This window comes from Cyclopterus lumpus, chromosome 11, assembly GCF_009769545.1.
Source record: "Cyclopterus lumpus isolate fCycLum1 chromosome 11, fCycLum1.pri, whole genome shotgun sequence".
NCBI lineage: Eukaryota > Metazoa > Chordata > Actinopteri > Perciformes > Cyclopteridae > Cyclopterus > Cyclopterus lumpus.
This window is the reverse complement of record NC_046976.1, coordinates 13,144,245-13,170,881: the sequence shown is the minus strand read 5'-3', so window position 1 is coordinate 13,170,881 and position 26,637 is coordinate 13,144,245. Positions and strand designations below refer to the sequence as shown.

The following is a 26,637-nucleotide window of genomic DNA, read 5'->3' as shown; positions in this document are numbered from 1 at the left end:
TCACTCAACAATACAGCTCTGGTCAAGCTTGAAAGAACGAGTTTGGGAGATCATCTCGTAATACACCACAAAGACCTGAGCAGACATACATTTGTCAAAGACCGTGGCAGCGGTCAAATAGGAGCACTTGACCGAGATTACCTGAAAGCCTCAGTCGGCGCCTGTTACTTCCTCAGACGGGGTTTTCCTGTCCTGGTCTCATGCGGTTTATAATATAAATGCCAAATAATTTACTGTTTTAATTTATGAAGGGTGTATAGGTATGTCTTTAAAGGAAAGACACACATTTTTGATTGAGTCATGGATTACAGTGGAGGCAGAAGGTTTGCTATTCTCTAGCAATTATCTAAAGAAAAACAATACATATTTCACGTTGATAATACTCAACGACTACATGTAAAAGTGCAGAAGATATAATAAGGCCAGTTTGTACAGTAGAAGGCATGATTTTATTGGATGTTTGATTCCTTATCGATACGTGTTTACAAAAAGCGATATGCTGCAGATGCATATTCATTCGTGTCTTCTCTATACGCAATATTTACTGTTTTAGTCAAAAAATAAATGGTTAGGGGCTTTTCCCGAGTGAACTATAGGTCAGTAGTTGAACTAAAATCAATTATGTTTTTAAAACGTGAGTTTAAACCCTTTTAAGAACCTGGATCAGTTCAGATCTGTGAATGAAACTATAATATTCGTTCCTCGTTGATAATTGTGCTGTTAATAAGGTATAACAATGAAAGACATGAGCGAGACATGTATTTCAGCTGCGACGTCTTTGTTGAAGTTCGTGGTTCAAAACAACCCTGTTTACTAGTCAAAATACATTTAATTTAAAGGCTCAGCTGGCGAAGAGTAACTACTTAAATTGCACGTGACTGTTAAAGGATATTTTCACACAATCAATAAAAAAAAACTATTTTGGAAGATGAGAAAACACAATGGCGTGCGCATTTCTTCTAAGAAAATACTGTGCCGGGTTGGGTTGACTTAAACATATTCCAAATATCACGTCAGCTGCGATTCTTAAATATGTAATAATATATGGCATTAAGTTGTTGTTATTAATATGTTGAAAACCAACTAAATATCGAGAGGAGAGACTCTTAGTTCAAGGTATAGATCTTCTAATCAACCAAGAAAGAAAAACTCCCTTCAAATAATAAAGTTATACTATTCACGCGCTCAATTTAGACTCGTTTTGTATCATTACTTATTATCAGAATGATTAAAATGTACTTTTTGAGCACGTGCACATAATTCCCTTTCCAATTGTGCTCTAATTTTCTTGTGTGTTCAGCCACCAACTAATGCGCAATAAAGACGAGGCATTTCTGACGCCACCGCCCATAGTTTCTACATTGTGGCTTCCTTTTCCTCGAATTAAGATGAAGCCCTAACAATACACTTGCATTTTAGTCTGTCTTTATTTTCTTCTGTATCTTTTTTTCCTTTGTAAAATTGCATTCATCCCCCACTGAAGTGCAGTTTATGTCCTTTTGTCCACGCAGGCCCACTCCTGCTGACGCCTCGTTTCCCAGGATACCCTCTACAGGCGAATCCAGCATTGTGAGTGTCCACAGAGTCAGAGGTGCTCCCGTTGACCATGGAGTTGGTCAGTTCCCTGCAGGCCTGTGTGGTCCGCCTGGCCCTCTGTCGTCGCCATCGCTGCCGGCCCACATTTCTCTCACCTGCGGATAAATCAACATGTTGTTTGCTGAATCAGGTTCAAATATACATATATATATATATATATATATATATATATATATATATATATATATATATACATATCAATTATTATTTTTTGCACCTCGTTCATTTGCCCGCCACTAACTCCTGTGATTGTTTCGTGTTTCAGTCTGATGGTTTTATAATCCCCTCCTACTCCAGAGTTGTTCCAGTGTAGCCAGCAACATAACAGCTGAACTAAGACCATTTACCATTCAAGTTAGAAAACTGTAACAAACAAAATAATGTTAAATATATATATATAATAAAAAAAGATAGATTTGCAATGGATATTTTGGCTGAAAGTTCTACATTTATTAATGAGTTAATAGTTGTTGTAGTTTGGGTTGTTACGACCACTGTTCAGTGTGCACACCACGCGCCTCCATGTTTAAGTTGTGTGTTGTGCTCATTGAATATATGTATAATAGTGCATCAAAAGGTCCCATGGTACCCGTATTGTTATTGTATCACACTGTGTATCTTTTCGTTTGAGTGCACTATGCTAAATACGGTGTTCTCACTTTGAGATGGAGAATATAGTCAATAGATGCTTTGAGGCGCAGGTGTGGTGGCCCATTTTTCCACCATAAAATGAAAACAAAAAACCTCCTGTACTAAAGCTCGGAGCTTTTTATTTCAATTGAAGACTTAAACTGCAGGAGGTTTCTCCGCAGGACACTGAATGCGCCTATTTAGCCTGCTTTACAGCCCAAAGGCCTACCTGACTTGGCGTTAAACTCTACTTTCAGATCCTCCCCACACTTGATTGTTTACTTGTTGTCTAACAAGGTTTTATGGCACACGGATTGGTGTGTCTGTCTCATTCTCTCCCTGACACAACCACTGCGCTTCTACCACTCAGGAAGCTATACGCTTCATTTCAAGTGAAATATGTTGGGAAGTCTGTGAATTTATAGGATATAATTGTTTGATTTTAGAGTTTGATACAATCCAAATGCAAAACAGTCTATTTATATTACTAAAGTGTACGAAAACAGCAGGAAATGGAGACGGAGTATAGCTCTTCTCTTCACTTAAAGGCCATAAAAACAGTGTCCCTGAGTAAATACTGATTATCTTTATCTCCATGTCAAACCTCTTCCATAGTCATTCATATGACCAAAAGTCAGTGCATTCATGTTTATCTTTCAGGCTCCACGTTTCCTTGTTTGTCCAAATCTGATTCTACCTAAATATTGTCCAGACCAACTTATTATAAACAAAAGAAGTTTTGATGAGAGCAATTATCCCAAATAGTAAGAGTTAGAATAAGTGGTTTGCCATTGCTAAAATAAAATGTATACCAGACTGTACATTAAAGACCTATATCTCTCTCATGGTACACTATTTGTACGAAGGTGAGGTTCGTTGGACTTCTCCTCAGCTCCGAGTTATAGGTTCACATTATCGAGTATACTCTTGTAACCTAAAGCCTGCGTAAACGTAGAAGCAATTAAAGGAACTCCATCCGGGGCACAGAAGGCCCTTTGCTCTCTGTAAAGGACCCTCTCCCTCCCCCGAACTTGAAGTCGACCGTACAGACAAAGCTTTGGCTTTGAGAGCTTTTACGCAGAGCCAGACAGCAGTTGTGTTGACCAAAACACGCACACGCTGGAACACAAATACAAAACACATTTGACATATAATTGCTTTTTTAAAATTTTGGTTATGCATGTCATTATTTTTTTGAAATAATTGTTTTCATTTGTTTAGCCAAATGTTTAGAAGAAAAACGTGTATTGATTGCCAGTGGACATCTTACCTTAGTTGTTTACAGACATGCTATGTTTCTATGTCGTTTAAAATCCAGCTGCTGACTTTGAGTCCGCGTTGGTGGCAACTTCCTCTCACGCCTGTTTTGTGGTGTCTGTCTGGCCGGGGAGAGAAAAAAACGCAGCAGAATACTATAGCAGCTATAAAAATGCAGGTCTGTCCAGAGCAGGCTTTGGTTTTCCTGGGCATCCTGTGCTCAATTACACCTTAAAAGCTTCAGCACAAGTCATAGAATGTGTCCGGATGGACTGAGAGGCGGAGCGTGTGGTCGCAAAGACACTCGAGTTGTTTGTGCCCCTGCAATTTATCAAATAAAATTGCTTGCGAGCAGGACGGTGCAAAACAAACTGCATGTTTTTTTTTCTTCTTTCTGTTTTGATAGACTCACATTGCGTTAGTTGATGCTTGCAGAGTCTTAGTGTGTGATATTGTAAGGTTGTGTTTCACATGTGCCATCAGGAACTCCTTGGATCCGAATGTGCCCAGCGGGCTGTGGGGCCAGGCCAGCCGCGGCGGTCTTAATCCTAGCTCAGGTCTCTCATTCACAGCACATTAGAGTCAAGTTGCAGCCTCTCCAAATCAAGCTGCACGGTGGCCTCAGAGCAGACATGTGCACTGTGACATGTTTACCTAATCCCCAAAAAAATCCATTCATTTGAAAAAGATAATTGGCAATTTGTATCTGAATTTGCCTTAGCTTCAGGAGAAATAAGACCTCATTTAGAATTAATGTGTGTCAATAACACACGTTATTCATAATCAGGATTTTAAAGAAAATGTTGCATGCACATTTCGAGCTAAAACTGTGAAATACAGCTGCAAGTATTTTGAAATCATGCAGCATGATCCGTTAAGAAACGTTGATTCATTTTATTATGAGCATGTGTTGGTATTTTCGCAATTGTATAGATGCTTCATGGCAATGAATAGAAAAAATAGGTTTTAATTAATATTAAGTAATTCATTAATTCATAAAGTGATTTCTAATTTTCTTGAATCGGTCTTCTTGCTGGACAACGCACATTTGGGTACACATTTGTACAAACACCTACAGAAAAAGCCGTGCGTAAAAGTCGAGGGGGCTTGAATTTGGCGATGTTTGGAGCTGTTGTTGGATCCATTAAATATGAGACAAAGTAGAGAAATAAGACAAGAATAATTCAGAAATATAATAGATGTGTTATTTGTAAAAGGTTGTTACATTTTACTATTGAAGTACACTGTTTTATTATCAATTCTTGAACATTTTTCTCAGTGAGCCTCTTCGTCTGTGTGTCGTTTCTTTTTACTGTTCATACTCTCACTCAGACGTAAATACAACATATAATAATACTAACATGTATGTATTACTCTAAACTTTATAGTGTATTTGTCTAAGGTTTCTCAGACCACCAACATGTTATTGTCAGGTTTACCTTAAATTTGTATTCGGTTCACTCTAAATATTACTATCATGTCCTGTATTTATTTAGTCAACATTTCAGTTTGGTCTGTGTTAAGCTACTGTTACTAACACAAGGCTGTAGCCTGTTGAAACATTAGCCGCTACTTTGAACATGACCCTGATAACCAAATGCCCACTGGGCCAAATGCTATGTTGTAAAACCACCAAATGATGATGACTAAGAGGTTTCTAAAAGCAGACTTTACAGATAAGCTGGTTGTCTCCTTCCTCCAATTCAGGTCAATGTTGTCAATGCACATAGTGCAGGTTCAGTTTTGTTATTGTCAGGTAGGGTTTGGACACGTTATTTTGCAGACTCATTTCATTTTACGCGCATTGTGTACATAACTCAAAAACAAGAAAAACTAGAAAAGCTTAAATTGCACAAAAGAATATTTTTCAGGACACATAGTCTGGAAAAGCACAGACCATTTTGGAAATTGATAATAATATTCGAGCTAAAAAATCCCTCATCTCTCTTAAAACCAGCATTCAATAGTTGTCTTCCTCTGACTTTGCTTCATGTTAAGGAATTCATCTTTAAGTCGACATAAAGCAACAATGCCACGCTTTAGGACAAATAGCAGCCTCTTACACTATACACACACTCCCCCCCCCTTCCCCCTTCACACACACACACAAGCAAGCACGCACACATATACACAGCCTGAAAATCTGTCAATTTCTGCCGCGTGGTCACGTGACCTCCTCCTCAGTATAGTGGATGGAGATGGCTCTCCACGTCAGCCTACGTCTCCAAATGTCTGCTTGGAGAACCTGCTTCAAAGAGGCAAGAGGCACGGCGCTTCAGAGCCATGTTCAGGGCGGTTATAGAGGAATCAAACCCGAACAAAGAGTTATAGTAGAGGGTGAACTACGATGATGGATTTTGACGAAAGGGTCCCCGTCGGATCGAACATGTATTTGCCCAGCTGCACTTATTACGTGTCGGCGGGGGCTGATTTCTCCGGTCTTCCCTCGTTTTTATCCCAGACCCCGTCCACCCGCCCCATGACATACTCTTACTCCTCTAACCTGCCGCAGGTCCAACCCGTCAGAGAGGTAACATTCAGGGACTATGCAGCCATTGAAGCGTCTGGTAAATGGCCGCACCGGGGAAACTTGCCCCACGGCTACCCCACCACGGAGGACATGGTGCACCGGGACTGTCTTTCGGCTCAAACTGCCGTCGTAGGGGACATGTTCGGTAAAAACAGTCCCGCAGCCGCAGCCGCCGCGTACCACCACCACCACCACCATCACACGAGCGCCGGCTCTGCTTCCAGCAATTTCTACGGTAACGTGGGTAGAAACGGCGTGCTGCCACAAGTCTTCGACCAGTTTTACGAAACGGCGTACGGGAACGCGTCGGAGAGCTCCTCCACGCACGGCTACTCGGGGGACAAAACGACGAGCAAGCAGCCCAGCTCCGCGCCAGAGGACGAACCGTCGTGCGGGGACCCCGAGGAGAAGGAGCAGCGGGATGAGGCGAGCAGCCCGCAGTTATCTTCCGGCAACAGTGAGGAGAAATCCAGCAGCAGCAGTACGTATTAAAGTCAGCGCCTTGGTTATGAGAGAAAGTTTGCAATCTTGCGCGCTGCTGTTAAATTTTTTATATGCTGTTTTATAAGCATATAAGGTTTATAGAGGGCCTGTAGACCCCCCACCCCCCAACAAAACTTTCTTATAAACTGCAGGATCACGTGTTTGGAATTGAAATTGGCCGTGAAAGACATGAGGCCGGTGGTTTTTTCTGCAACACTTCCTGACGTTACCAAAAATCACCCATGGTTATCAGTGTGAATTCGTGTAAGTGCGCGCGTTAATTCTACGCGTTATAAACGTGCTTGTTTCACGGGTTCTTAGCATTAAAGCAGCAATTGCATGTAATGAGGGTTGTGCCTCCGGTTTAAGGTTTAGCGTGAGCTCTTGTGTTAAAGCCATGTGGACTCGTGTGTTCCCATTTGTAGAGTTGCCCCTTTGTGTTCTATAAAACTATACCACTACTACTACTAGTATTATGAAAACTGTCTAATGCATGGTCTCCTTTCCCTTTTGAGTTGCTCATGTTTAAAAGGGAGCTTATTTTTTTCATTTGCTTAAAAAGGTCAAAGCCTATGGTCTATTGTCTAGCGAACCAGCACGAATGGTTTAGTACTCTTTCCAGTGTAATTTAATATCCTTTATATGTGACACTTGAAATGATGAAATGATGAAATATGAAATATGCTATTAATGCTTTGTGTAGAGGACATCCACGTCTGCGTTATCTGGCAACATCCAGGGTGTATAAATCTATATGTAACATAGTCAGGGCTAATTTCAAATGTTTATATCTTTTCTGACCACTTTCTTTTTGTGCCTTTCCAGGTGGACAGAGGACCCGTAAAAAACGGTGCCCTTATTCCAAATATCAGATCAGAGAACTTGAAAGAGAATTCTTTTTCAGTGTGTACATTAACAAGGAGAAACGGCTGCAACTCTCTCGGATGCTCAACCTCACCGACCGACAAGTGAAGATTTGGTTTCAGAACCGTCGCATGAAGGAGAAGAAGCTGAATAGAGATCGATTACATTATTACACGTCCAACCCTCTGCTTTAGGGGCCAAAGAAGCTCCGTGACAGCTTCCTTAGTCCTGCGCTGTGGGACCGACTGCGTTTACAGACAGACTGACTCTCCGGGCTGTGACTCCCAGTGTACTTTGTGTACCACATTGGCCGCGACAGCAGCGACACTGCTCAATGGTTAATTTCAAGTTCGAGGACAACAGTATCCTGCGATCGGAATTACCCACATAATGAACATGAATTCAGTCACTCTGTGGACTTTGATTTCACTCCTCACACTCTCTTGAGGAAAATGTAGAAACGGATATTTGTTAATATTATTGTGGCTCACAGACGCCTTGTTTATTTTCCTTTCACGCGGGCAGAAATTAGTCACTAATTGGCTGACCCAGTGTATTTTGTAATCAAAAAAGATGTGTTTAACTTTCTTTCTGTTTTTAAAGTCAGAAAAATTGTGGATTTTTGGATGATGGTGGTTATGTACTTAAATAACAGAAATTATATTGGTGTGACCAAACAATGAGTTCGAACGGATGAGAATGTAATGTGTTTATGTTTTGTGTGCTTATTTATTTTGTGGCCACTCGTTTACTATCTCCTTTGATGCCATGGCTAACCAAGTCGAAGTCCATTATTACAAGCAGGCTATTGGGATTCCGTGTTGAGTCTGGTGACCTGTTGTCGTCTTTCCAGTATAGCCTGTAGAATGAGGGCTATACGTATTTATACGTTGCGTATCTTTCAACACCCCAATCCATGTTGTTCTTTTTAGATTTTTGGAGACTATCAGTCGAGTATTGATAATGCAGGCCCAAACCAGAGAGATAAGCTTGTCCACTGGATCCGTGTGGAGTTGCACTGAGGTACACGCCCAACATATGCACACAGGTATGCAGCAGGCATGTTTTGGTCTGATATTGATCCGCATAACAGAATATTTTTTTCATTACTCGTGATCCTTTGGTACTTGCTATCTAACAAAGATTTTTAAAAAAGCTACATTTGCAGGTGTGCTAACAGGGCAATGCTGGTCAGGGTCATCGCATTGAATCAATTGCTAGGTATGCCCAATTGTGTATTGTACTATATTTCCAAATAAAAAACAAATGAAAAGATCATTGACAAAAAAAGTCTGCGTTGTCTTTGTTTTTTCCCCAACTTTCTTTTTTTCGGTGAATAAAATGGCGCACATTTTACGCACGCTGAATCCACCAATGCTCTGCTTACATACTGTTACAAACATATACTTTCTAACTATTAACTATCCAACCTAGAGGGACACAAAACTAAACATGTTCATATTAAGCCTTTAAAATAAGTTAGTAAAGGATAACAAAAAGAAGAATGAACCTATTTATTCCTAATTGTTTTCAAATAACCTTCAATGTAAATGGGTTTCGATAGATTAAATATAGATATAAACTTTAAAATAAGTATAATACCTCTGGTGTCAAATATTGTCCTGTTGTGCTGAAATTATTTTCATAACCAACTGTCTCAATATTTCGAGCCAATAACAACATTTTGGGACTATTGCATTCCATCTGAAGGAAATAACTATTATTGAACCTTAATAATGTCTCAATCACATGTGTTGTTGCCAAACATTTAGTATTTCGCCATACAATTTATTTTCCATTCGTGTTTCACTCTTTCTCTCTGTAGTTTTGTTCTGTGCAAGCTCTCATTACGCTGATTGACTTTGGAAACACTGTTCCAACAGCAGTCTCCTTTGGCGAGGGGTCGCCATTTTCTGCTCTTATCACCGTGTTTATGGGAGCTAGCCGCAGCGCATTGGCGTTCATATATGACAGTCAAAAGGGCCATAAACGCAGGAAGAGAGGCTGAAGTTTATGGTTGCCTCTCTCTTCTGCCATAGTCCGGCCTTGCCGTGCGCATCCTTTACTGCGCGCTGGAATTCCGTCCCTAATTACGGGACATCCTCCCCGTTGCCGCAGCAACGCGGCCATAAAAGCTGTCTGAGTCTGGGGCATTTGTACAATTGGAGTGCAGTGCAATAAACCGTCTGAGACCCAAGGTTATTAACTGTTACCAAGGAGGCGAGAGCCACGGCAGGGAGAGGACGGATAGGAACAGCCGTCGCTTGCTGGCTGCATCGACTTCATTCGAGACGCTTTCCCCCTCGTGCGGTTTATCCACCTCTAATCAGTTTAGTGGCGACGGCTGCACTCGGGACTAGTCTCTCCTCTGCCACCGGGCGGCGCTGTTGGGACCAATGTCATGGCCGTGGACCTTTTCGTCTCCAAGCTCCCCTCGCATGCAAGCAGGTAAAAAGGTGTTGTCAACACAAGCTGGAGCTTGAATAGTTTGCTCTGTTGCAAGAAACCTTCTCGACGTCGAATCCTTCGACTCTTTTCGCGCATGCGACTCCTGTTAGTTTGAGATGAGATCCGTTTTGTATTTAGTCTCCACATTTCTCGGGTGCACAAGTCTTCCTGGGGGCCCTAATAAGGCAACACATCTGTGCCAAGCCTTCATGCTGCATGTGCTATTCATTTTGCTGAGCTTGAGCTTTTTTTTTTAATGGTTAAAGTATAGCATGGCCGGCTTATACCTGGAGAGATCTGCAACCCTGCCCAGTCCAACCACAAATGTTTTGGATTTGCGGGAAAATATGCCTTATTTCCACCACAAAAAAATTGGATACAGTTAATATGTTAACGACACAGTAACCAACGGATGCTGGATACAAAACAAATCACTTTATTTTGCAGATGGTTCATATTCTGATGCTGCTCATCTTAAAACGCAGCAGCTGTGTAGTATATACTCGTTCCCCGTCCTTCTCTTCCTCTTTAAAAGAATCGGCTAACAACATTTGAGGTCCTTCCAAAACATATTATTCTCTGTACGTGCCAAGTGGATACACTCTGCTATTAGATAAGTCGATCTGATTGTGATAGGGCAGCCACGGCGTCTCCTTTTCCTTCCTGTCACAGATACAGAGCGGCACTCTGAGGCTATTCGGTGTCAGTCCGAGTGGCGAGTTTCTCCTCTCGACCTAAATACGTGTGGACTGAGTCTCTTTCTCCTTTGTCTCTCGTGAAAAATAAATGCTTCCGCTGGATGTAATAAAACGCCGCATTATTGTTCATAACTGCACTCGAGACGAACATGATACGACTCAAACCGCCTCTTCGGCCAAGATTACATGGTCCGGATCAAAGGCAGTGGTCAGAGTGAACTGTTTTCAGGATATAATAGCCGGGCAGCTGTGAAAATGAAGATTTAATAGTAACAATTAATAACTGTAACACAGAGATATCGATAGGCCCCCATGCCAGCACAACACCGTGAAGTGTGTGTGTGTGTGTGTGTGTGTAAGCCAAAACAATGTAATTCTCGGCACATAATTAATTGATGTATTTAGTTTCCTTACTGGGGTCATGTTCCTTATACGGAACAGGCCACTGTGGGGAAGAGAACGCTCTCTTTATTTAGTAGGGCAATTATTTTATGGTTTTTGGGGAATTTACTGGTCGCGCACAAATGCTCGCCGCACGGCCTTTGTCTTTAGAGCTATCGTGCTGCAGAAAAAAATGCTCTTGTCTTTATATATTTCTACAAAATATATATTTTCTTTGGAAATACACAATTGTGGTTTATCCTTATGTTCAACCGACTTTCAGTCATTTAAGTCATCTGAAATGTGTGTTTTGAGCGGCAGCGATTGACAAATGTTCACCGTCGACGCGGTAAAGAATCTTTCTGCAGTGTGCATACACGAGCTGTCAATGACAGAACGTTTGAAAACTAAATGGGCTCAATTTATGAATTTCTCCCAAATTTCCTCATTTCAGTTCAACATGCTGCACACAAACTCGGGGGGCTAGCGGCCACCTGGGCCTGGTAATGGCAAAGCTGGCCGAGATTAACTTCAACCTGGAGAGAGCAATAGAGTGCACATGGCCAAGGACACTAGGAGATGGAGGAGAGTTTTATTGTGGCCCTTATTGCACCAAATTGGACCAACAGGATGACAAGCTTTATGTCTGCTTTGCTTTGGCACATCGAGCTTGTTCCCTGCACAACACCGTGATCAATACTGTGGCACTTTAACAAAGTCCATTTTTTGTACTGAGTAGTTTGGATTTTTTAAAATAATTGTGTTGTATCGCAGCAATTATAAGCCTTTTCTAAAAAACGTCTTTGTTCTTATAACATGGAAAGTGCATGCAGGTTAAATCTTTTTTTGTGTAATGCGTAAAGACCATGTTGGGTAAACATATTAACACATTTAAACTCTTAAGACTACAACCATTAGAAATACAAATCCTAATTTTTAAATATATCTATGAAAAATACACACATGATTAGTGTGAACTGTATATGCTTATTAGTTTTATAAATCACCAAGAAGAAAAACGCCCAATAGCTCTAGACCGGAAATTACTATATATGCAGTCAGATGGCATTTTATGAATTTCAAGTGAAAAAGGTGCAGTAAGTAGTTGAACATTAAGACACATATTTATTCTATAAAGGCTTTTATTATTATTATTATTATATATATATTATTATTTTATATTGTATCTTTATTTGCTCTTATTTACTGGTGTCAAGGGATTAGTTTGCTGTTGTTTACGCACGGCGATAGCTTGGTGGATCTAACATTGATTTAACATAATCAAGATTTACACTATACACTGTTTGTCCACAATCTTGAATTAAAACGGGTTAGGGTTGAAGTATTAGTATAAAAAGAAAGTGCAAAGATGTCAACTTGATGTTGACCACTTCAGAGACGTTCCCTGTGCAGCAATAAACGAAAATCAAGAATCAGAATGAGCTTTATAGGCCAGGCTACACGTCCACGGAATTTGTTTTTGTTAGTCCCAGTTAACTTTCACAGAAAAAAAGATATACTATAAAGACAGGGACTACAAAGTTGAACAAGAGTGAAATACACATGTAATCATTACATCAAGTACCTCGATAACATGAGTGAAATAAGACATATGTGAGTGTATACGTGTGTTTGTGTGTGTGTGTGTGTGTGTGTGTGTGTTTGTGTGTGTGTGTACTCCAGACAGTTTCTGTTGTGAAGAAAGAACAAAGTAGTTTAACAGTACTCTCAACCTCCTGGCTACATTAGTCTTGGCACCTTTGCATTTAGTGCGGAAGAGCTTCTTCACGCTAATGGCTGCAAATCGGCTTTTCGCCAAGTCATTTCACTACAGGCAAATCCTAGCTACACACTTTACCTATAAGTCCCATTGCTGTGTATGTCGTTGTTGGTGGGTTCTGCAGCTCTTTATTTCCTAAATTAAGGCAATATTTGTGTAGTTTAATTTGATCTTCCACGAGTCTCACTTGAGGTGTCATGTTTTTATGAATCAGATACTCGTGTTTGGCATAATTTGTGCTTTGTGGTGTTTTTGTATTTGAATGTGGGAAAGTGTCAATCAGGTCTTCAAACATGACTTGTTGGGAAATGGATTTCAAATCTTGTTTAAGGATTAAATTAACGAAAGGCTGCTTTTCAATAAATATCTATTTTTCATTTTTGTATCATGCTGGACCTCGCCCCTTAGGGGGTAATGGTGGTGCATTAAGGCAAGGTGAAGGAGCACACTGATTACTCTGCTGCCTTTTTTCTCCCTCTCAGTCAGCTCCATGATGGATATGGCTCCGGCTACTACGTAGCCACGGAATGGGAGGGACTTCCCCTCTTCCAGCCTTTCCATTGGCTTTACAGTCCGCACGGCGGAGAGGGGGGCGCCTCTAATCATATCCAGCATGTTTTGCACAAGAAATGTCAGCCAGAAAGGGCTACCTTCTCCCTTCGCCAAAATACACCACAATAATGTCATGTTCAGACAGTCCGTCAGGAAATGCGTTTTTAGTGGATTCTCTGATCGGTGGCCGCACCGAGAGCGGCGGAGGTCACTATGCTGGCAGCGCGGTGTGCGTGCCTCATAGCGCCGCTACAGAAGTACCTTACGGACTACACAACTATGGATACTTCCCAGGTATGGGGAAGCGCGGCGAGCTGGGTCCCCAAAACATGGTCTCCGCCTCTGGTGCGTACATGTCCAGCATGGAAATGTGGATGGACGCGCAGAGGTCATGTCGAATGGACCAAGAGCACCCGGTGGGTCCCCAGGTCGCACCCTGCTCGTTCCCGCAGAGTATCAAGGAGGAGAGCACCTACTGCCTCTATGAGCAGCCGAAATGCCCTAAAGCCTCAACCGCCGAAGATTTTACATATTCGAGGTTAACAGCAGCCGGTCTAGGCTCGAATTCTTGTACAGTTACCGATGGCGGCGGCGGGGGCTCAGTGCCTGTGCCGGGCTACTTCCGCTTGTCTCAGACGCACGCACATTCTCATAAACTTTACAACACCACCAGCCCCCAGCCGAACCCTTCCCATTCTCATTTTGGCCTACACCCCATTGCTCCTGCTCGCTTCCACACGCCACCAACTGCTCCAGCCACGACGACGCCGGGAGGGAGGAACAGCGAGGAGCCCGTGTCCTCGGGAAACGCCGACCTGCAGCCTCACGCTGCACCGGGGACCGAGGAGGCACGCGAGTCTTCGGATGCAGAAGTCTCTTCAGCTGAGGAGACAGAAGCGCGCGACAAAGAGAGACCAGCAAAGACAAATAAAGGTAAGAACAGGTCATCATAGGTGTGATCTTATACTGTTGTTTAGTGTGCATGCAGTGCAGGTAGAGTGAGGCTTTTTAATGGCACCTGAAGTTCTATTTGACTGGTTATACTCGCAATGACAAGTCAAGGCGCGGGTATGGATGTAAACGTTGCATTGATATAATATTGTCTGTCTTTTGTGTCTAAGTTGTTATAATATGAATGCGTTATCTTTTACAGTATATGTGCATGTGAAGAAGGATCAAGCGTAAAACGGAAAAAAAAGTAAATTATTGAAGAGCAAAGCTAGATTTGAATTAATTACACAATATTATTTAAATTAACCTGAATTAAGCAATTATTTTTTAAATATAAACTACAATACAATACATGTTAAACCTATACCCTTCGCCAGTATTTGCAGGAACGATGCGTAAAATATCCTGGCAAATAGGCATACGTGTATTGATTGGGCTGTTATATTTTTCTGTGCAATAATGACTTTTTATTCTTTCACGCCTTACGACAAAAACAATGTTTGTTTCACTGCACTGTTTGTGTAAAATGTGCATGTGACATTTTCAAACTATTATTGAGGTCTGAGTCAAGTCTGAGTCTAACAAAGCAGCCATAGTTTACGCATAAGACACACACGCACGCACACACACACACACACACACACACACGCTCACACACACACACACACACACACACACACACACACATTACTGTAATGTGTGTAAGACAACCATGAACACAATCCCATTATACATCCCTCTCTCTCTCACACACACACGCACACACACGCACACGCAAGCACACTCACACACAAACGTGTGCCAACGCGTAAAACCATGTATCTGCCATTTTCTGTATAGGAAACACAAAAAGTGAAAAGACGGCCAACTGGCTGACAGCAAAGAGCGGCCGGAAGAAGCGATGTCCATACACCAAGCATCAGACACTGGAGCTGGAGAAGGAGTTCCTCTTCAACATGTACCTGACCCGAGAGCGCCGCCTAGAGATCAGTAAAAGCGTCTACCTGTCGGACAGACAAGTGAAAATCTGGTTCCAGAACCGCAGGATGAAACTGAAGAAAATGACGCGGGAAAACAGGATCCGGGAGCTCACCTCCAACTACGGATTTTCCTGATTAATAAGGTGATCACATTGAAACAGAAGACCACTGAAAGCAATGTCCCCCACCCTTCCTCACCACTATGTCCACATAATGACTCATTTCACATGTGGTTTATTTCCAGACACGCTTAAAGTCGATGTGAGCTATACTGAGAATAAGAAAAGGGAAAAATAGTGAATGTTATGAGTTCTATTTGATTGTTTTTCCGATGCTGTGTTTTTCTATTGTCGACCTGTCTCTGTCACTTCTGTCGTATGGTTGGATAGTGTCATCAGTGGAGTTAAATTAACGCGATTCCACACAAAAAACAAAAAAAAACAGTGTGCCCTGGAAGGTGGCTTGAAATGACCACTGACAAATAAAATATCTTTAAATTTACTATTTATTTTTCTTTTAATTGGAATTGCATGATATAACGTTTTCTCATTTTTAAAAATACATTGTAAACCACTGGGATATAACGCCCATGTATCACCAAGGGAAGAATAATTCCCCCTTTGACCATTAGATGTAGTCTAGCATAATATAGGCCTTTTTCTATATGTGTGAGCTAAATGTTTGAGTTGAATCTTTAATCACGTTGAGGACGTTTACACGAGTGTGCAAAGTGAAGTATAGGGATGTTTTTATTGTATATTTCTGTGTACATATGACATTGTGTTTTTGTGTAATGCTTAATAAATTATCAGCTGGCATTGAGGAGTAGCTGCTTGTATATCTGTACTATGGGATTGTATTTACTCTGTCAAAGTGTATATTCTGTAGAATCACAACTGGCTAACAAAGGTTCTTGAGGCCAATGTAATGGCCATCGGAAATAATTAAGATATTAGGCTATAAGCCGTCTATAGCTGCATGCCCAGCCGGCTATTGTAGAGTTTTATGACTGGCTGCTATATGAGGTTTCTCCCTCTCTTCTAAGAGCAGCTTCAGTCGTGGGAGAGTCTTCCAGACGGAGAGGAGGCCTGCCTCTTAGCTAGAAATCCGAACTGTACAGATACACTGTGGATTTAAAACATTACCTTCTGATTTAGTTTTGGAATACTAGGATTTATATTTCGCGGATCGGGTAAGTCCATTTATCATTGTAAATGTGTCTATTTTGCGCCAAGTGTTGCACCGGCTGCGTGTGTACAAAACAGATGTACTTTCTCATACAGACGACTTTTGGACACTTGATGACGGGCCTGATGACCACAGTGCATTACGAGTTGGCTGATTGTGTTTCACTTGAGGCCCGGATCGACTGTCGAGTGGTTTAGGTAGTTTCATGTTGTTGGGGTCCATTTCTAACTCTGCAACATGAAACTGTCTTAATTGCCCCAGTTCCACACATCCAAACCAAAAGGGAAGCAAATCGGGGACACAAAGATGATGGGATTTTATGAACATTGTGGAGATGTTTTTATGAAGAATGTTTCAAAACCTCATGGCTTTTTTAACCGAGAAAAGGTTGCCTGGGCTATTGTGTAGGCTATATTCTCAACCTGTCTCCTGTCATGTTTTCTGTAGACGTCTCTGTATTTCGTCGTTTAAATAAGCCCACGCGGGAATGTGTGCTGAATCTAAACGTGATCAAAGCAGAGCTGCAGTATGCGTCGTGGACTTGGGATTAAGGGTTAAGCCGTGAGTGTTTTCCGTGAGTAGTAGTGACGCAGACACGCCAGACAAGGCCTCGGTTACGACCACTGCAGTGGAGGGGAAGGGGAAGGTGAATTGGGCAACAGCGACCTCCGTGGGCAATGAGACCGGATGCTTCCGCTGCGCAATAGTGGGTTAGACAAAAGGAAGGGAAGGGCTTTATGGCGATATTTAGATCCGCCAGACAGGCTGTTATCTCCAGAGGCAAAAGAAGTGAATAGCCCCTGCGGTAAACTGGTTGAAAAAAACACCCTGATTTAGGTTTACAGCCTGAGAGCCATTGGCAAAGTAGCGTCTTGTCCTCCTCGTGTTTGTCTATTCTAACTTTTAGTGCACAAATAGGCGGGCAGCCGCTCCTTTCCCCCCTCGGCTTGTTTGATCTCTGCTGGCCAAATAAAGTGCAACTACAATTGAGGTGATAGCTTGCAACCAGAATGCACATTATGTACAGCTTGCACCCCCTTGTCTTTGCTTCTCTACTGAATGCAATAGTACATGAACCGAGAGCAGAGTATTCGTGCGTGTAGAACTGCCTGTGGCCTTGTGGGTGTTGGCCAAGCCTTTCGTTTATTTGCTGGTGATAAATAAAACCCGCAGCGTAATATGTAACTCAAGGTTGCTGTTTTGTGAACGTGATCTGCAATGTGGAGTTAGGTTTAAGACATTGGAGACGCTTATGGATTCCGTAAACACATTCACATTTAGATTACGTTATTAATGCATTTCTTGAATATACAAACCATTTAACTTTTTTTTTTCTCAATATATCCCGATACAATATTTTTTGCTCACTTTGCATGTGCCAGTTGACATGGATTTTCAACAAACACAAAGTTAATGGGTATGCATTTATTTAATTATTTGAATGTGAATGCTTCTTGCTGGTGATGTCCTTATATAATTAATACAATTTCATTTGTTAGCATTTTATAATCTCAATCTCTGGTACCCATGTTTTAAGTGTGCTGCTGTCTCCTGGTGTTCGCCCCTGCTCGCACCATTTCATTTTACAAGGAGAAAACCACACGCACCACATTACGCATATTTTTAGCTCTATTTAAGGGTAACGTTACACCGAGGCACTGGCTGCAAGCAGCATTACAGTTAATTTGTTGCTGGCGGTGATGATGGCGACGTATAGGCCGATACAAGTGATAACGGCTGTGTGAATATAACGCATTAAAAAGTGGGTTAACTATAAGATTATTCAGATTATTATGAGAAAATATTCATTACATATCAGGGTATCACGAGTCAATTCGGTGGGTCAATATTACATTTTCCCTACATTTATTCAGTTTTATTTTGTCATTTTAATTCATGGTATACTATATTTGTATCAATTATGAAACAAAACTAATGTTTCATGTGTAATAATATGCAGTCATAAGCTGTCAAGTAAATGTTATTTTAGGCCTGTGGTTTTACACCGTAATTATGGACTAACCAATAATGTGGTTTTGAACCGCAACGAACAAGACGAACTGCTTGACTTTCCTTTTGGTTAATTTGATTGCATTTAAACAAAATAAAATATTCTCCCATTTTAAAGAAATAATCATGCTCATTGATTTATTTGTCCGACTATGATAAATGTACATATGCATTATGTTCTAATACTTTAAATAAACTGTAATGTAGATTATTAAGATGTTGGAGCTGTTTCCCCAACAGAGCCGCGAGACTCATCTAAAAACTAAATCACGAAATACGGCTATTGAAATATCAGACCAGATACGTAGTATGCTTATATGTTTTAACCAACATAGGCCCACAAACAAACAATCTTTTATAGACACGTTGAACTGACAATAACAGTTTTAGCCGTCTAATGTTAGATATTTACCGCATTTGTTTTAGTGCTTTAGTCTGTATGTTTAATTTGTGAAGCAAAAAAAAGGCAAAAAATGGACGTTGGAAGATGTCTGATACAGCCATAAAAGAACATTACAACAATGTCATTGGTATCGTGGTCATATGAGATCCATGGCTTTGTTTCAGATTCGAGCTGCTACGTTTCTTTAATACAGTGGTGGTTACAATGTGTTTCGGTGAACAGCAATGGTGCTTACGTGTCCTATAAAGAACCTCGTAAAATAGGGCCTCCAAAAACCTACTGCATCGTTTTGGATAATTAAAGGGGATTTCAACAGCAGCAGTTGGCTAAGATACTGCAAAACACCATTTTCTTTCAGTTATTGATATTTTCAGTCTCACAGATAACATATCTAAATAATATCCTGATAATTCTTACCTTTAATACTAAAGATTGTTATAGGAAAACGGGTAAGTATTTAATGACCTAAGGGATTGATTTATCCTTTATTGTTCAGCCTTTATGGTCACGTGTGTCTGCTACCCAATGGCATGGCAGCCTGTCTCGCCGTTACTAGCACACTGTAGTTCTCTGTGGGGCCAAGTTGCTACTTGATTTCTCCACATTGTTATTTTGTGAGGCTGGGTTTACTGCGTGTGTAATGTGTGTGTGGGTGTGTGTGCGCGTTTTACTTTTTGCATGAATCTGTTGTATGACTGCGTACATGTGAACGTCTATTTTTTTTGCCATGTCGACATCCGGAACATTGAGTTACTACGTCGATTCCCTTATTCTGCCCGAGAGCGAGGAGCTCTCTGTGCCGAGATACCCCTCCGGTCCTGGGCTGCAGCACTCCAGGCACCCCGCCTCCATTAGCGACCACAGCGAGCTTGGAAGCTGCACGTTCCCGTCCAAACCTCCGGTGTTCGGGCCATCATGGAGTCACGTCCCTGCTCAGTTCCCCGGCGCCGTTTCTTCTGTGTATCACCATTATGGGCATCCTCAAGGCCCGGTCGGTGCAGATACAGATGGCCGCTATCAGTCATGGCTCCTGGAGCCTATGTCCGGTTCCCTGCCCATGGCCGGATTACCGACGACACATCACTACGGAATCAAACCCGAGGGTCTAGGGACGCGAGTTGACGGCGCGCTGCCCGGCTCCCATACGGCGCTGCTGCTCTCTGATTACGCCAACGGGACGGTAGGGACGGCATCACCGGTAGAAAAGGACACACAGTCCGGCCAAGGAGGGGACACGAGCGGGGAAGGTGAAGAGAAACCGGGCCTCGATCCAAGTAAGTCGCTGCAGAGCCCTCAATGTGTATAGTCTATTTGCACCGCATAAAGCGGTGAGGACTGGGGTGCGTGATGGGGGTGCGCGTCTGAACAGATGCCATTCTGAACGTGCCATTTCCTTATGGGGACTGTTAATGGCCCAGCTCCCATTGCTATATTAGATAACCTTGTGCAGCTTAAAGTGAACGTGAGCTAGGAGAAATAGGGTAGGTTTTTATTTGGATGTAGCTGTGGTTACACACGTGTATCTATTTTCTTTTGATGAGAGTTTTTTTTTTTGTTTTGTTGGTCTGAGCCAAATTATGAGTGATGTTTGTTTTTTTGCATTTGGTCACTCGGCACCGGCCCCTCACACCAATGTCGCACCCCACTCTTTCCAGATAACCCAGTGGCCAACTGGCTCCACGCGAGTGCCACGAGAAAAAAGCGCTGTCCGTACACCAAGCACCAGATCCTGGAGCTGGAGAAAGAGTTCCTCTTTAGCACCTACCTGACCAGGGACCGTAGGTACGAGGTGGCGAGGCAATTAAACCTCACCGAGAGACAGGTTAAAATCTGGTTCCAGAATCGCAGGATGAAGATGAAGAAGTTTAATAAAGAGGGCGCCCCGAAAGAGAGTGACTGAACCGTAGATATTTAGCGAGCTTTGTGTGTGGAAGCTCTTAACCCTGCTGGACCTTGTTTTTAAACTCATTGTCTTATTGTTCTGTATAACAGAAGCTTTTAGGCTTATTCGTCTTGTAAAAAAAAAGCATGTTGGGTTTCAGTTTGATGCGACTACCTTTATATTGCACAATTTTAACGGTGCACACTCGTTTTGTATTTGTTCATTTCTCATGTTGATTTTATTAATACCTCGTTTAAGTGTATCAGTTGGCCTGGTCCCTGTGCTTGTTTGTGAATGGATGTTTCAGTGTGCTCTTGTTTGTTTGTAGTTCTATTTGTTGTCTATCTCAGAGTCACCTGAGCGCATAGTTTGTAAAATGTATTAATTTTGCTGTTGTTTCTCCTTTACTGCTTAGAACTATGACTGATGACCATGAGTTTGAATCTAACATTGGACCCGTAGAAAACAGACTGATGGCATTTTGAAGTAGGTTCATAAACCTCATAAACCTCTTGAAAATGCTAAAACACTAAATTAAAAGATGTAACATAAGCTATATCACACCAGACGATTGACTATGTCTTTCAACTACCTACAATAATACTATTTTTTTCAATTGCGGATTAGTAGATTTGCTTGCATTAGATGCTGAACTATGAATTTCAGGGAGTAACGTTATCAAAGTACATAATGTGTGTTAGAGAGAGGGAAAAAATAAAACACTGTAGGCTACTTATTGAATACCTCACGGTCTGCTGACCGTCTGACTTTTGGTTGACAAATGTAATTTGTACTTTATTTATTAAATAAAACAAATTATAGGCCTGTCTGTGAATGCATGCACATTCTTATTACATTTTGGCCTCGCATTGAGATGATTTTTGTATTCTTATAAACTCACAATTCTCGCTCCACACAATAAGTATTTTCTGCTGCTTTTTACACTAGAAAAAATATGAAGGTTACTGCTGTCAACTAGATCTCAAGATACACACACACACATACACTACGAAAATACATAAATAAAATGTACACAATATTTGGAAAATGTAACAATTGCGAATACAGAATTTGTGCAAATTAACAACATTGCACACATTTTTATAAATAACCCTTAAGCATTTTAATTTGTAGAGAACACACACACACACACACACATACACACACACACACACACACACACACCAATAGCTGAATATCTGTGTGTGTGTTTTGGATTGGGGACAGAGCTGCGTCTTGGCAGAGGATGTTGTTAGCTATATGCAGCCATAAAAGACAATTACCGCTATAACCTTTTATGGGGTGCAAAGCGCTGCGAGGCGAGAGGACACCAAACAAAAAAAGACACCGAGGGCTTCAACAGCTGCAGCCCAAAATAATGCAGCTGATGTGTTGCTAGCTCAGATATGACGAGGCTGCTCAGCCTATAGCTCCGTCATTCTAGGAAATATTCGGAAACACAACAGCACAAGGATTTTTTTATTTTAAACACGACGTGACAAATATCTCAAATATACCCCAAAGGTTTTAGAAAAAAATATGTCGTTTTAAAATATGACCTCTGCATTTGTAAGGCTGCCTCTGCATGTTGTGGAAAATATATGGCACAAGGGCACAGAAAATATGAGCTAATACAAGGCGAGCTAGCTGCAGAGCTGCTACGCCACGGCCCTGTCCGATACACCAGGTTATTTTGTTCTTATTAATGACTTCACATAAACGGATTGTGGTAGTTAGAGGGTAAGTCGGACTTTACTCCAGTTGGAGTGATGTTGTGACGCGTTAGGGGACGCAGATGGACACAAACTTCAAAGACTCGGCCAGAGACAGTGCAATAAAACGCCTGGTCTGCTATACTGTCTGGCATTCCAGTTTTAATGGCTTTATGGCCGTCCAGACACAATTAGGCGGTTTCCAGAATGGCACCCATTTGTTTTTTTCTTCTCTTTCTGTGGGACTGCGCACTGGACAAAAGGCCGAGCGGAAATGATCAGCTTTATTGGACTTTCCCCGACGGGGACGCGCAGGACTCACGGTCATTTGGAGCGATCCTTTGTTTCTACCTGGGAACCTTCCGCCCTCTGCTCCTTTGCTGGGCCCATCCTAAAGGAGAAGGAGCAATAAAGCCAACAGCTAGCTTCAAACGCGGTGGTTGGTCTTTAGATGATGCTTTTTCTAAATACATCTGGACTCGTCTGTTTAAAAAAACTTCATCGATTTGCTGAAAAAAAACAAGAGAAAAATAAATTTTGAACGTAATTTATTTGTCTTGCAGTATAGACCAGATTGCAGCAGAAAGAGAAAACGCCGGCGCACTGCTGTCTCCCCACCCTGCAGTCCTCCCTAGTCACCAGAGGGTGGCGACACTGTTCCGCAACAACACCCTTCCATTTTTAACACTCCTCAATGAACCTGCACTGGGGAACAAACTCTAGTAACATTTTTTAAGAGTCCAGCAAAAATAAATTCACACCTTTTTCACTCTCAGTGCAGAAGCTGCTTTTCCAGCCTGCGGCTCAGAAGGGAGGAATAAACCCGACAGCACACTTTGAGTGCAGGATTAGCCCACTGCGTTCGGCCTCAGAGAGTCGCCCTCTCTTTGATGTTTTTTTCTTCTTTTTAGGATGTTTTTATAGGCTATACAGCTTTATAGGCGCAACTCATTTGTACATTTGTAAATTTAACTGATGGTAAGATTATTAAGTTTAAATTTCCTAACTAAAATATATATTATGTATATATATTATATATTTCCACTGAGAGATTTGCGATTTAAGTTACATCACCCAAAACATAATCAGATGCCATGAAGAAAAAATTTGCAACGAGTTTAGGGTATATTATTATTATTAGTTGAAGTTGTATTATTATGTTAGTTATTATTAATATTATTATTATTTCTGTTATTATAGTTGTGTTTTTATTGCAGTGTAATTCTGACCATGTGTTCTTTTATATTTAAGTGTTTAATGTAGGCATGCTTTACTTAGTTAATTATTGGTTTAATGGACCATTTAAGTAACAATGTAATGGCAGCAAATCATATTTGGAGGGTGGATTACGTATTATTATAACTTTAGACTTACAATAACTATTATTGTCACGTATTCTCACCAAACGCGTCAGTGCACACGAGCAAAGCTATATCATTTTCCAACATACGAAAATAAACCCTAACCCTGTCAACACATCGTGGATTGTTTGCACTTGATACTGATCGGTAACTTTGAATTAAAATATATTTATTTTTTATCTGTATGTTCTTTTTATATATCACACAAGTATTTTTTTTAAATCAATTTACAAACTACCACAATCCCATTCTGTCTGAAGTTATTTTACAGTTATGATAGCTATTGTACATTAGTGTAGACTATGAGTGTGTGCAGAATTTTATTACTAATAAGTAGGTTCACTGTACATGAAGATATATGAAATAAAAACATATAATCATAGCTTCTTCTTTTTTGACTAGATAGTTTATATAGATGGCTAACTATAGTGTTAGTATATATATATATATATATATATATATATATATATATATATATATATAACTACATGACCTTATTTAAGATACATTCTCTCTAGATCACTGGGATTGTGAGCATTTCTCTCGTGTGTGTTTATATGTGTGTATGTAATCGTGTGTGAAGCGTTAATCCCACTCTGCAGTCCTGCGCCATAATGATATCCATGTCTGCTTGCTGATTGGGTGAGAGCGGTCAGGCCCGAGTCACGTGGCCGAGTTCTTTGGTCCAGAGTGAAAATGGGGTTTGGTGTAAATCTAGGGTGTATTGCTGTCATATATCACGCTACCTCGTAAAAACGACACTGAGGATTCTGGGCCAACAAATCAGAGAGAAAAAATATGAGTTCTTATTATGTGGATGGTCTTCTTAGCAAATATACGGCGGGTAGTTCTCTCTTCCCAAACGTAGAGCGGGCGTCTTGCAGTATTGGACCCGGTGGAGAGGACTATGCCTCGGCTCGGACTGCTGCGGCCATTGCGTTTTCACCATCTCTGTCTGGAGTTTACAGCGTCAATAATGCCGTGTACCAGAGCCGCCCCGTGTTTACCTCGGGGTATGGCCAGGCGCAGGACACACATGCACTGCACTGCAGCCTGTTTGACCAGAGCCGACTGTTCACCGACAGCTGCTGCCCTCCGGAGCCGGGACCCCTCACCTTGCCGCCGGACAAACAATACCGGATGTACCCCTGGATGAGAGCATCAGGTATGATACCGTCTCTTCTGTGCTATTTGAACGCCCTCGGGTCAATGCTTTTACAAAACATTGGAATACTTACATTGGCTGTTAGTGGTTCAATTAATTTCGTGAAGCTATTGGTGTTGCATGGAAAGAATCGTAAAACTTTTATTGCGCAACTAATGAGTTCTGCAGCCATAAATTCATTTGGCCAGCGCTTCTGTGTGTTCAGTGCGCAGAGACCTTGCCGCTGGGGGGTTTCTCTGCACTCCTATTACTCTTATAGCCTCTTCTCCCCTTTGTGGTTGTAAAAGAGACCTGTCTGTTGTGTAAATCAGTTCTCTTGCACTCTGCAGCTCCTTTCTAATTGGGTCTGCACTGCAGAGGCTCTGGTATTTTCTGAAACTTGCTCTCTTACACATTGCTGGATCAATGTGCAGCAGCATTGTCGGCTACATAAAGAAGTCAAGTGGATTTAGAATGCAAACCATTTGAAACATTGGCATTTGATACAATTCTGAGGGAGACGGTATTGGTTGAGGCTGTAATCTAATTACTTATGACTCCGTTGGTGCGCAGAGCATCACTGGCTTTTAATTGGAAAGGCATGCAGAGTACCAAAGGAGGAATGGGCCAAACATCCCAGCAGAACTGCTATAAATAGATGCAGAGAACCATATTAAAAAAAAAAAGTATTTCAAATTTTCTGATGTAACTGTGAGGAGTGTGTTCTGTGAGGGAGCGTGTGTGTCGATATGAGTGATGTAAAAAAACCTGAACCGGAATTTATTGCGCAATCACCAATAGATTAAAGGCTGTCAAAATTATTTAATCATTTTTATTGTCAGTCTACATTACACAACACAACACCATAAAATTCATGATTTAATGCCGTATCATTTTTCATAAATGCAGAACAAAATGCGCGAGTAGCTCATCATATCTTCCACAGATCCAAATCGAAAGCGGGGGCGGCAGACCTACTCCCGGTACCAGACCCTGGAGCTGGAGAAGGAGTTCCACTTCAACCGGTACCTGACCCGCAGGAGGAGGATCGAGATCGCCCATGCCCTCTGTCTCTCGGAGAGACAGATCAAAATATGGTTTCAGAACCGCAGGATGAAGTGGAAAAAAGACCACAAGGGGGAATCGAAGTCGACCCCCGGGGAAAAGGACGGTGATATCCAGGTGGTTTCAGAGGCCAGAGAGCAGGAAGCCGGAGACACGCGGAGCTCCGAGTTGGAGTCAGAAACAGCTGCAAAGTAACGAAAGACACTGACAGAGCATTTAATGAAACACACTGCTTAGGGATTAGGGATTCATCTCAGATGTTTCTCACGTACCATTCATGCACTAAGAGCTTCGTAGGCTGATGAATTGAATTACAGCGTTTAACAGCATACTGTAGGTCTGTAGTTCATATGTAAACCCAAAACTCATTCAAAGGCTCTGCAAGAAAGAGCAATAAGGCCTAACTATCCAAACTATATATTTTTTATACATGCAATACGTCGTGTCATTTAACCTGATCGTACTACTGAGTCAACATTCCTTAACGAAAAACTACCTAATATTCACATGCTAATATTAAACGCTGACACGATGAATTCAACGTACGTTGAAATTTAATCTATTCTACCTATTCGAGTGATTCTTCTCCACAGACGGTTGTATTTTCTCAAATTAACAAATACACCATTCTGCTCAAATGTGCCTTAGGCTAATTAAAAGTGAACATTTTGTTAAATGCCTCCAACTGTGATGCTTCGTTTGATTTCAGTTCGTGTATATTT

General features: G+C 41.5%; 4 protein-coding genes across 4 annotated transcripts; all 4 read left to right on the top strand.

The window, feature by feature from the left end:
- The first annotated feature begins 5,830 nt into the window (after positions 1-5,830).
- Positions 5,831-7,554, top strand: hoxa11a (homeobox A11a). The gene is made up of 2 exons (XM_034545300.1): positions 5,831-6,494; positions 7,322-7,554. Exons 1-2 carry the CDS (start codon positions 5,831-5,833, stop codon positions 7,552-7,554), a joined length of 897 nt encoding a protein of 298 aa, XP_034401191.1.
- A 5,742-nt stretch (positions 7,555-13,296) lies between these two features.
- On the top strand, positions 13,297-15,502 carry LOC117738984 (homeobox protein Hox-A10). The gene is made up of 2 exons (XM_034545201.1): positions 13,297-14,152; positions 15,011-15,502. Exons 1-2 carry the CDS (start codon positions 13,297-13,299, stop codon positions 15,283-15,285), a joined length of 1,131 nt encoding a protein of 376 aa, XP_034401092.1. The 3' UTR covers positions 15,286-15,502.
- A 3,874-nt stretch (positions 15,503-19,376) lies between these two features.
- On the top strand, positions 19,377-21,255 carry hoxa9a (homeobox A9a). The gene is made up of 2 exons (XM_034545143.1): positions 19,377-20,025; positions 20,407-21,255. The coding sequence occupies exons 1-2, from the start codon at positions 19,479-19,481 to the stop codon at positions 20,649-20,651; spliced, it is 792 nt and encodes a 263-aa protein (XP_034401034.1). The 5' UTR covers positions 19,377-19,478; the 3' UTR covers positions 20,652-21,255.
- Positions 21,256-24,504: 3,249 nt separating this feature from the next.
- LOC117738916 (homeobox protein Hox-A7-like) lies at positions 24,505-26,202 on the top strand. The gene is made up of 2 exons (XM_034545080.1): positions 24,505-24,871; positions 25,797-26,202. Exons 1-2 carry the CDS (start codon positions 24,505-24,507, stop codon positions 26,108-26,110), a joined length of 681 nt encoding a protein of 226 aa, XP_034400971.1. The 3' UTR covers positions 26,111-26,202.
- The last annotated feature ends 435 nt before the right edge of the window (positions 26,203-26,637 follow it).

Coding starts and splice junctions, on each gene's coding strand:
- hoxa11a (XM_034545300.1), top strand. CDS start 5,831: ATGATGGATTTTGACGAAAGGGTCCCCGTCGGATCGAACATGTATTTG. Junction 6,495..7,321: donor GGAGAAATCCAGCAGCAGCA/GTACGTATTAAA, acceptor GTGCCTTTCCAG/GTGGACAGAGGACCCGTAAA.
- LOC117738984 (XM_034545201.1), top strand. CDS start 13,297: ATGTCAGCCAGAAAGGGCTACCTTCTCCCTTCGCCAAAATACACCACA. Junction 14,153..15,010: donor ACCAGCAAAGACAAATAAAG/GTAAGAACAGGT, acceptor TTTTCTGTATAG/GAAACACAAAAAGTGAAAAG.
- hoxa9a (XM_034545143.1), top strand. CDS start 19,479: ATGTCGACATCCGGAACATTGAGTTACTACGTCGATTCCCTTATTCTG. Junction 20,026..20,406: donor GAAACCGGGCCTCGATCCAA/GTAAGTCGCTGC, acceptor CACTCTTTCCAG/ATAACCCAGTGGCCAACTGG.
- LOC117738916 (XM_034545080.1), top strand. CDS start 24,505: ATGAGTTCTTATTATGTGGATGGTCTTCTTAGCAAATATACGGCGGGT. Junction 24,872..25,796: donor CCCCTGGATGAGAGCATCAG/GTATGATACCGT, acceptor TATCTTCCACAG/ATCCAAATCGAAAGCGGGGG.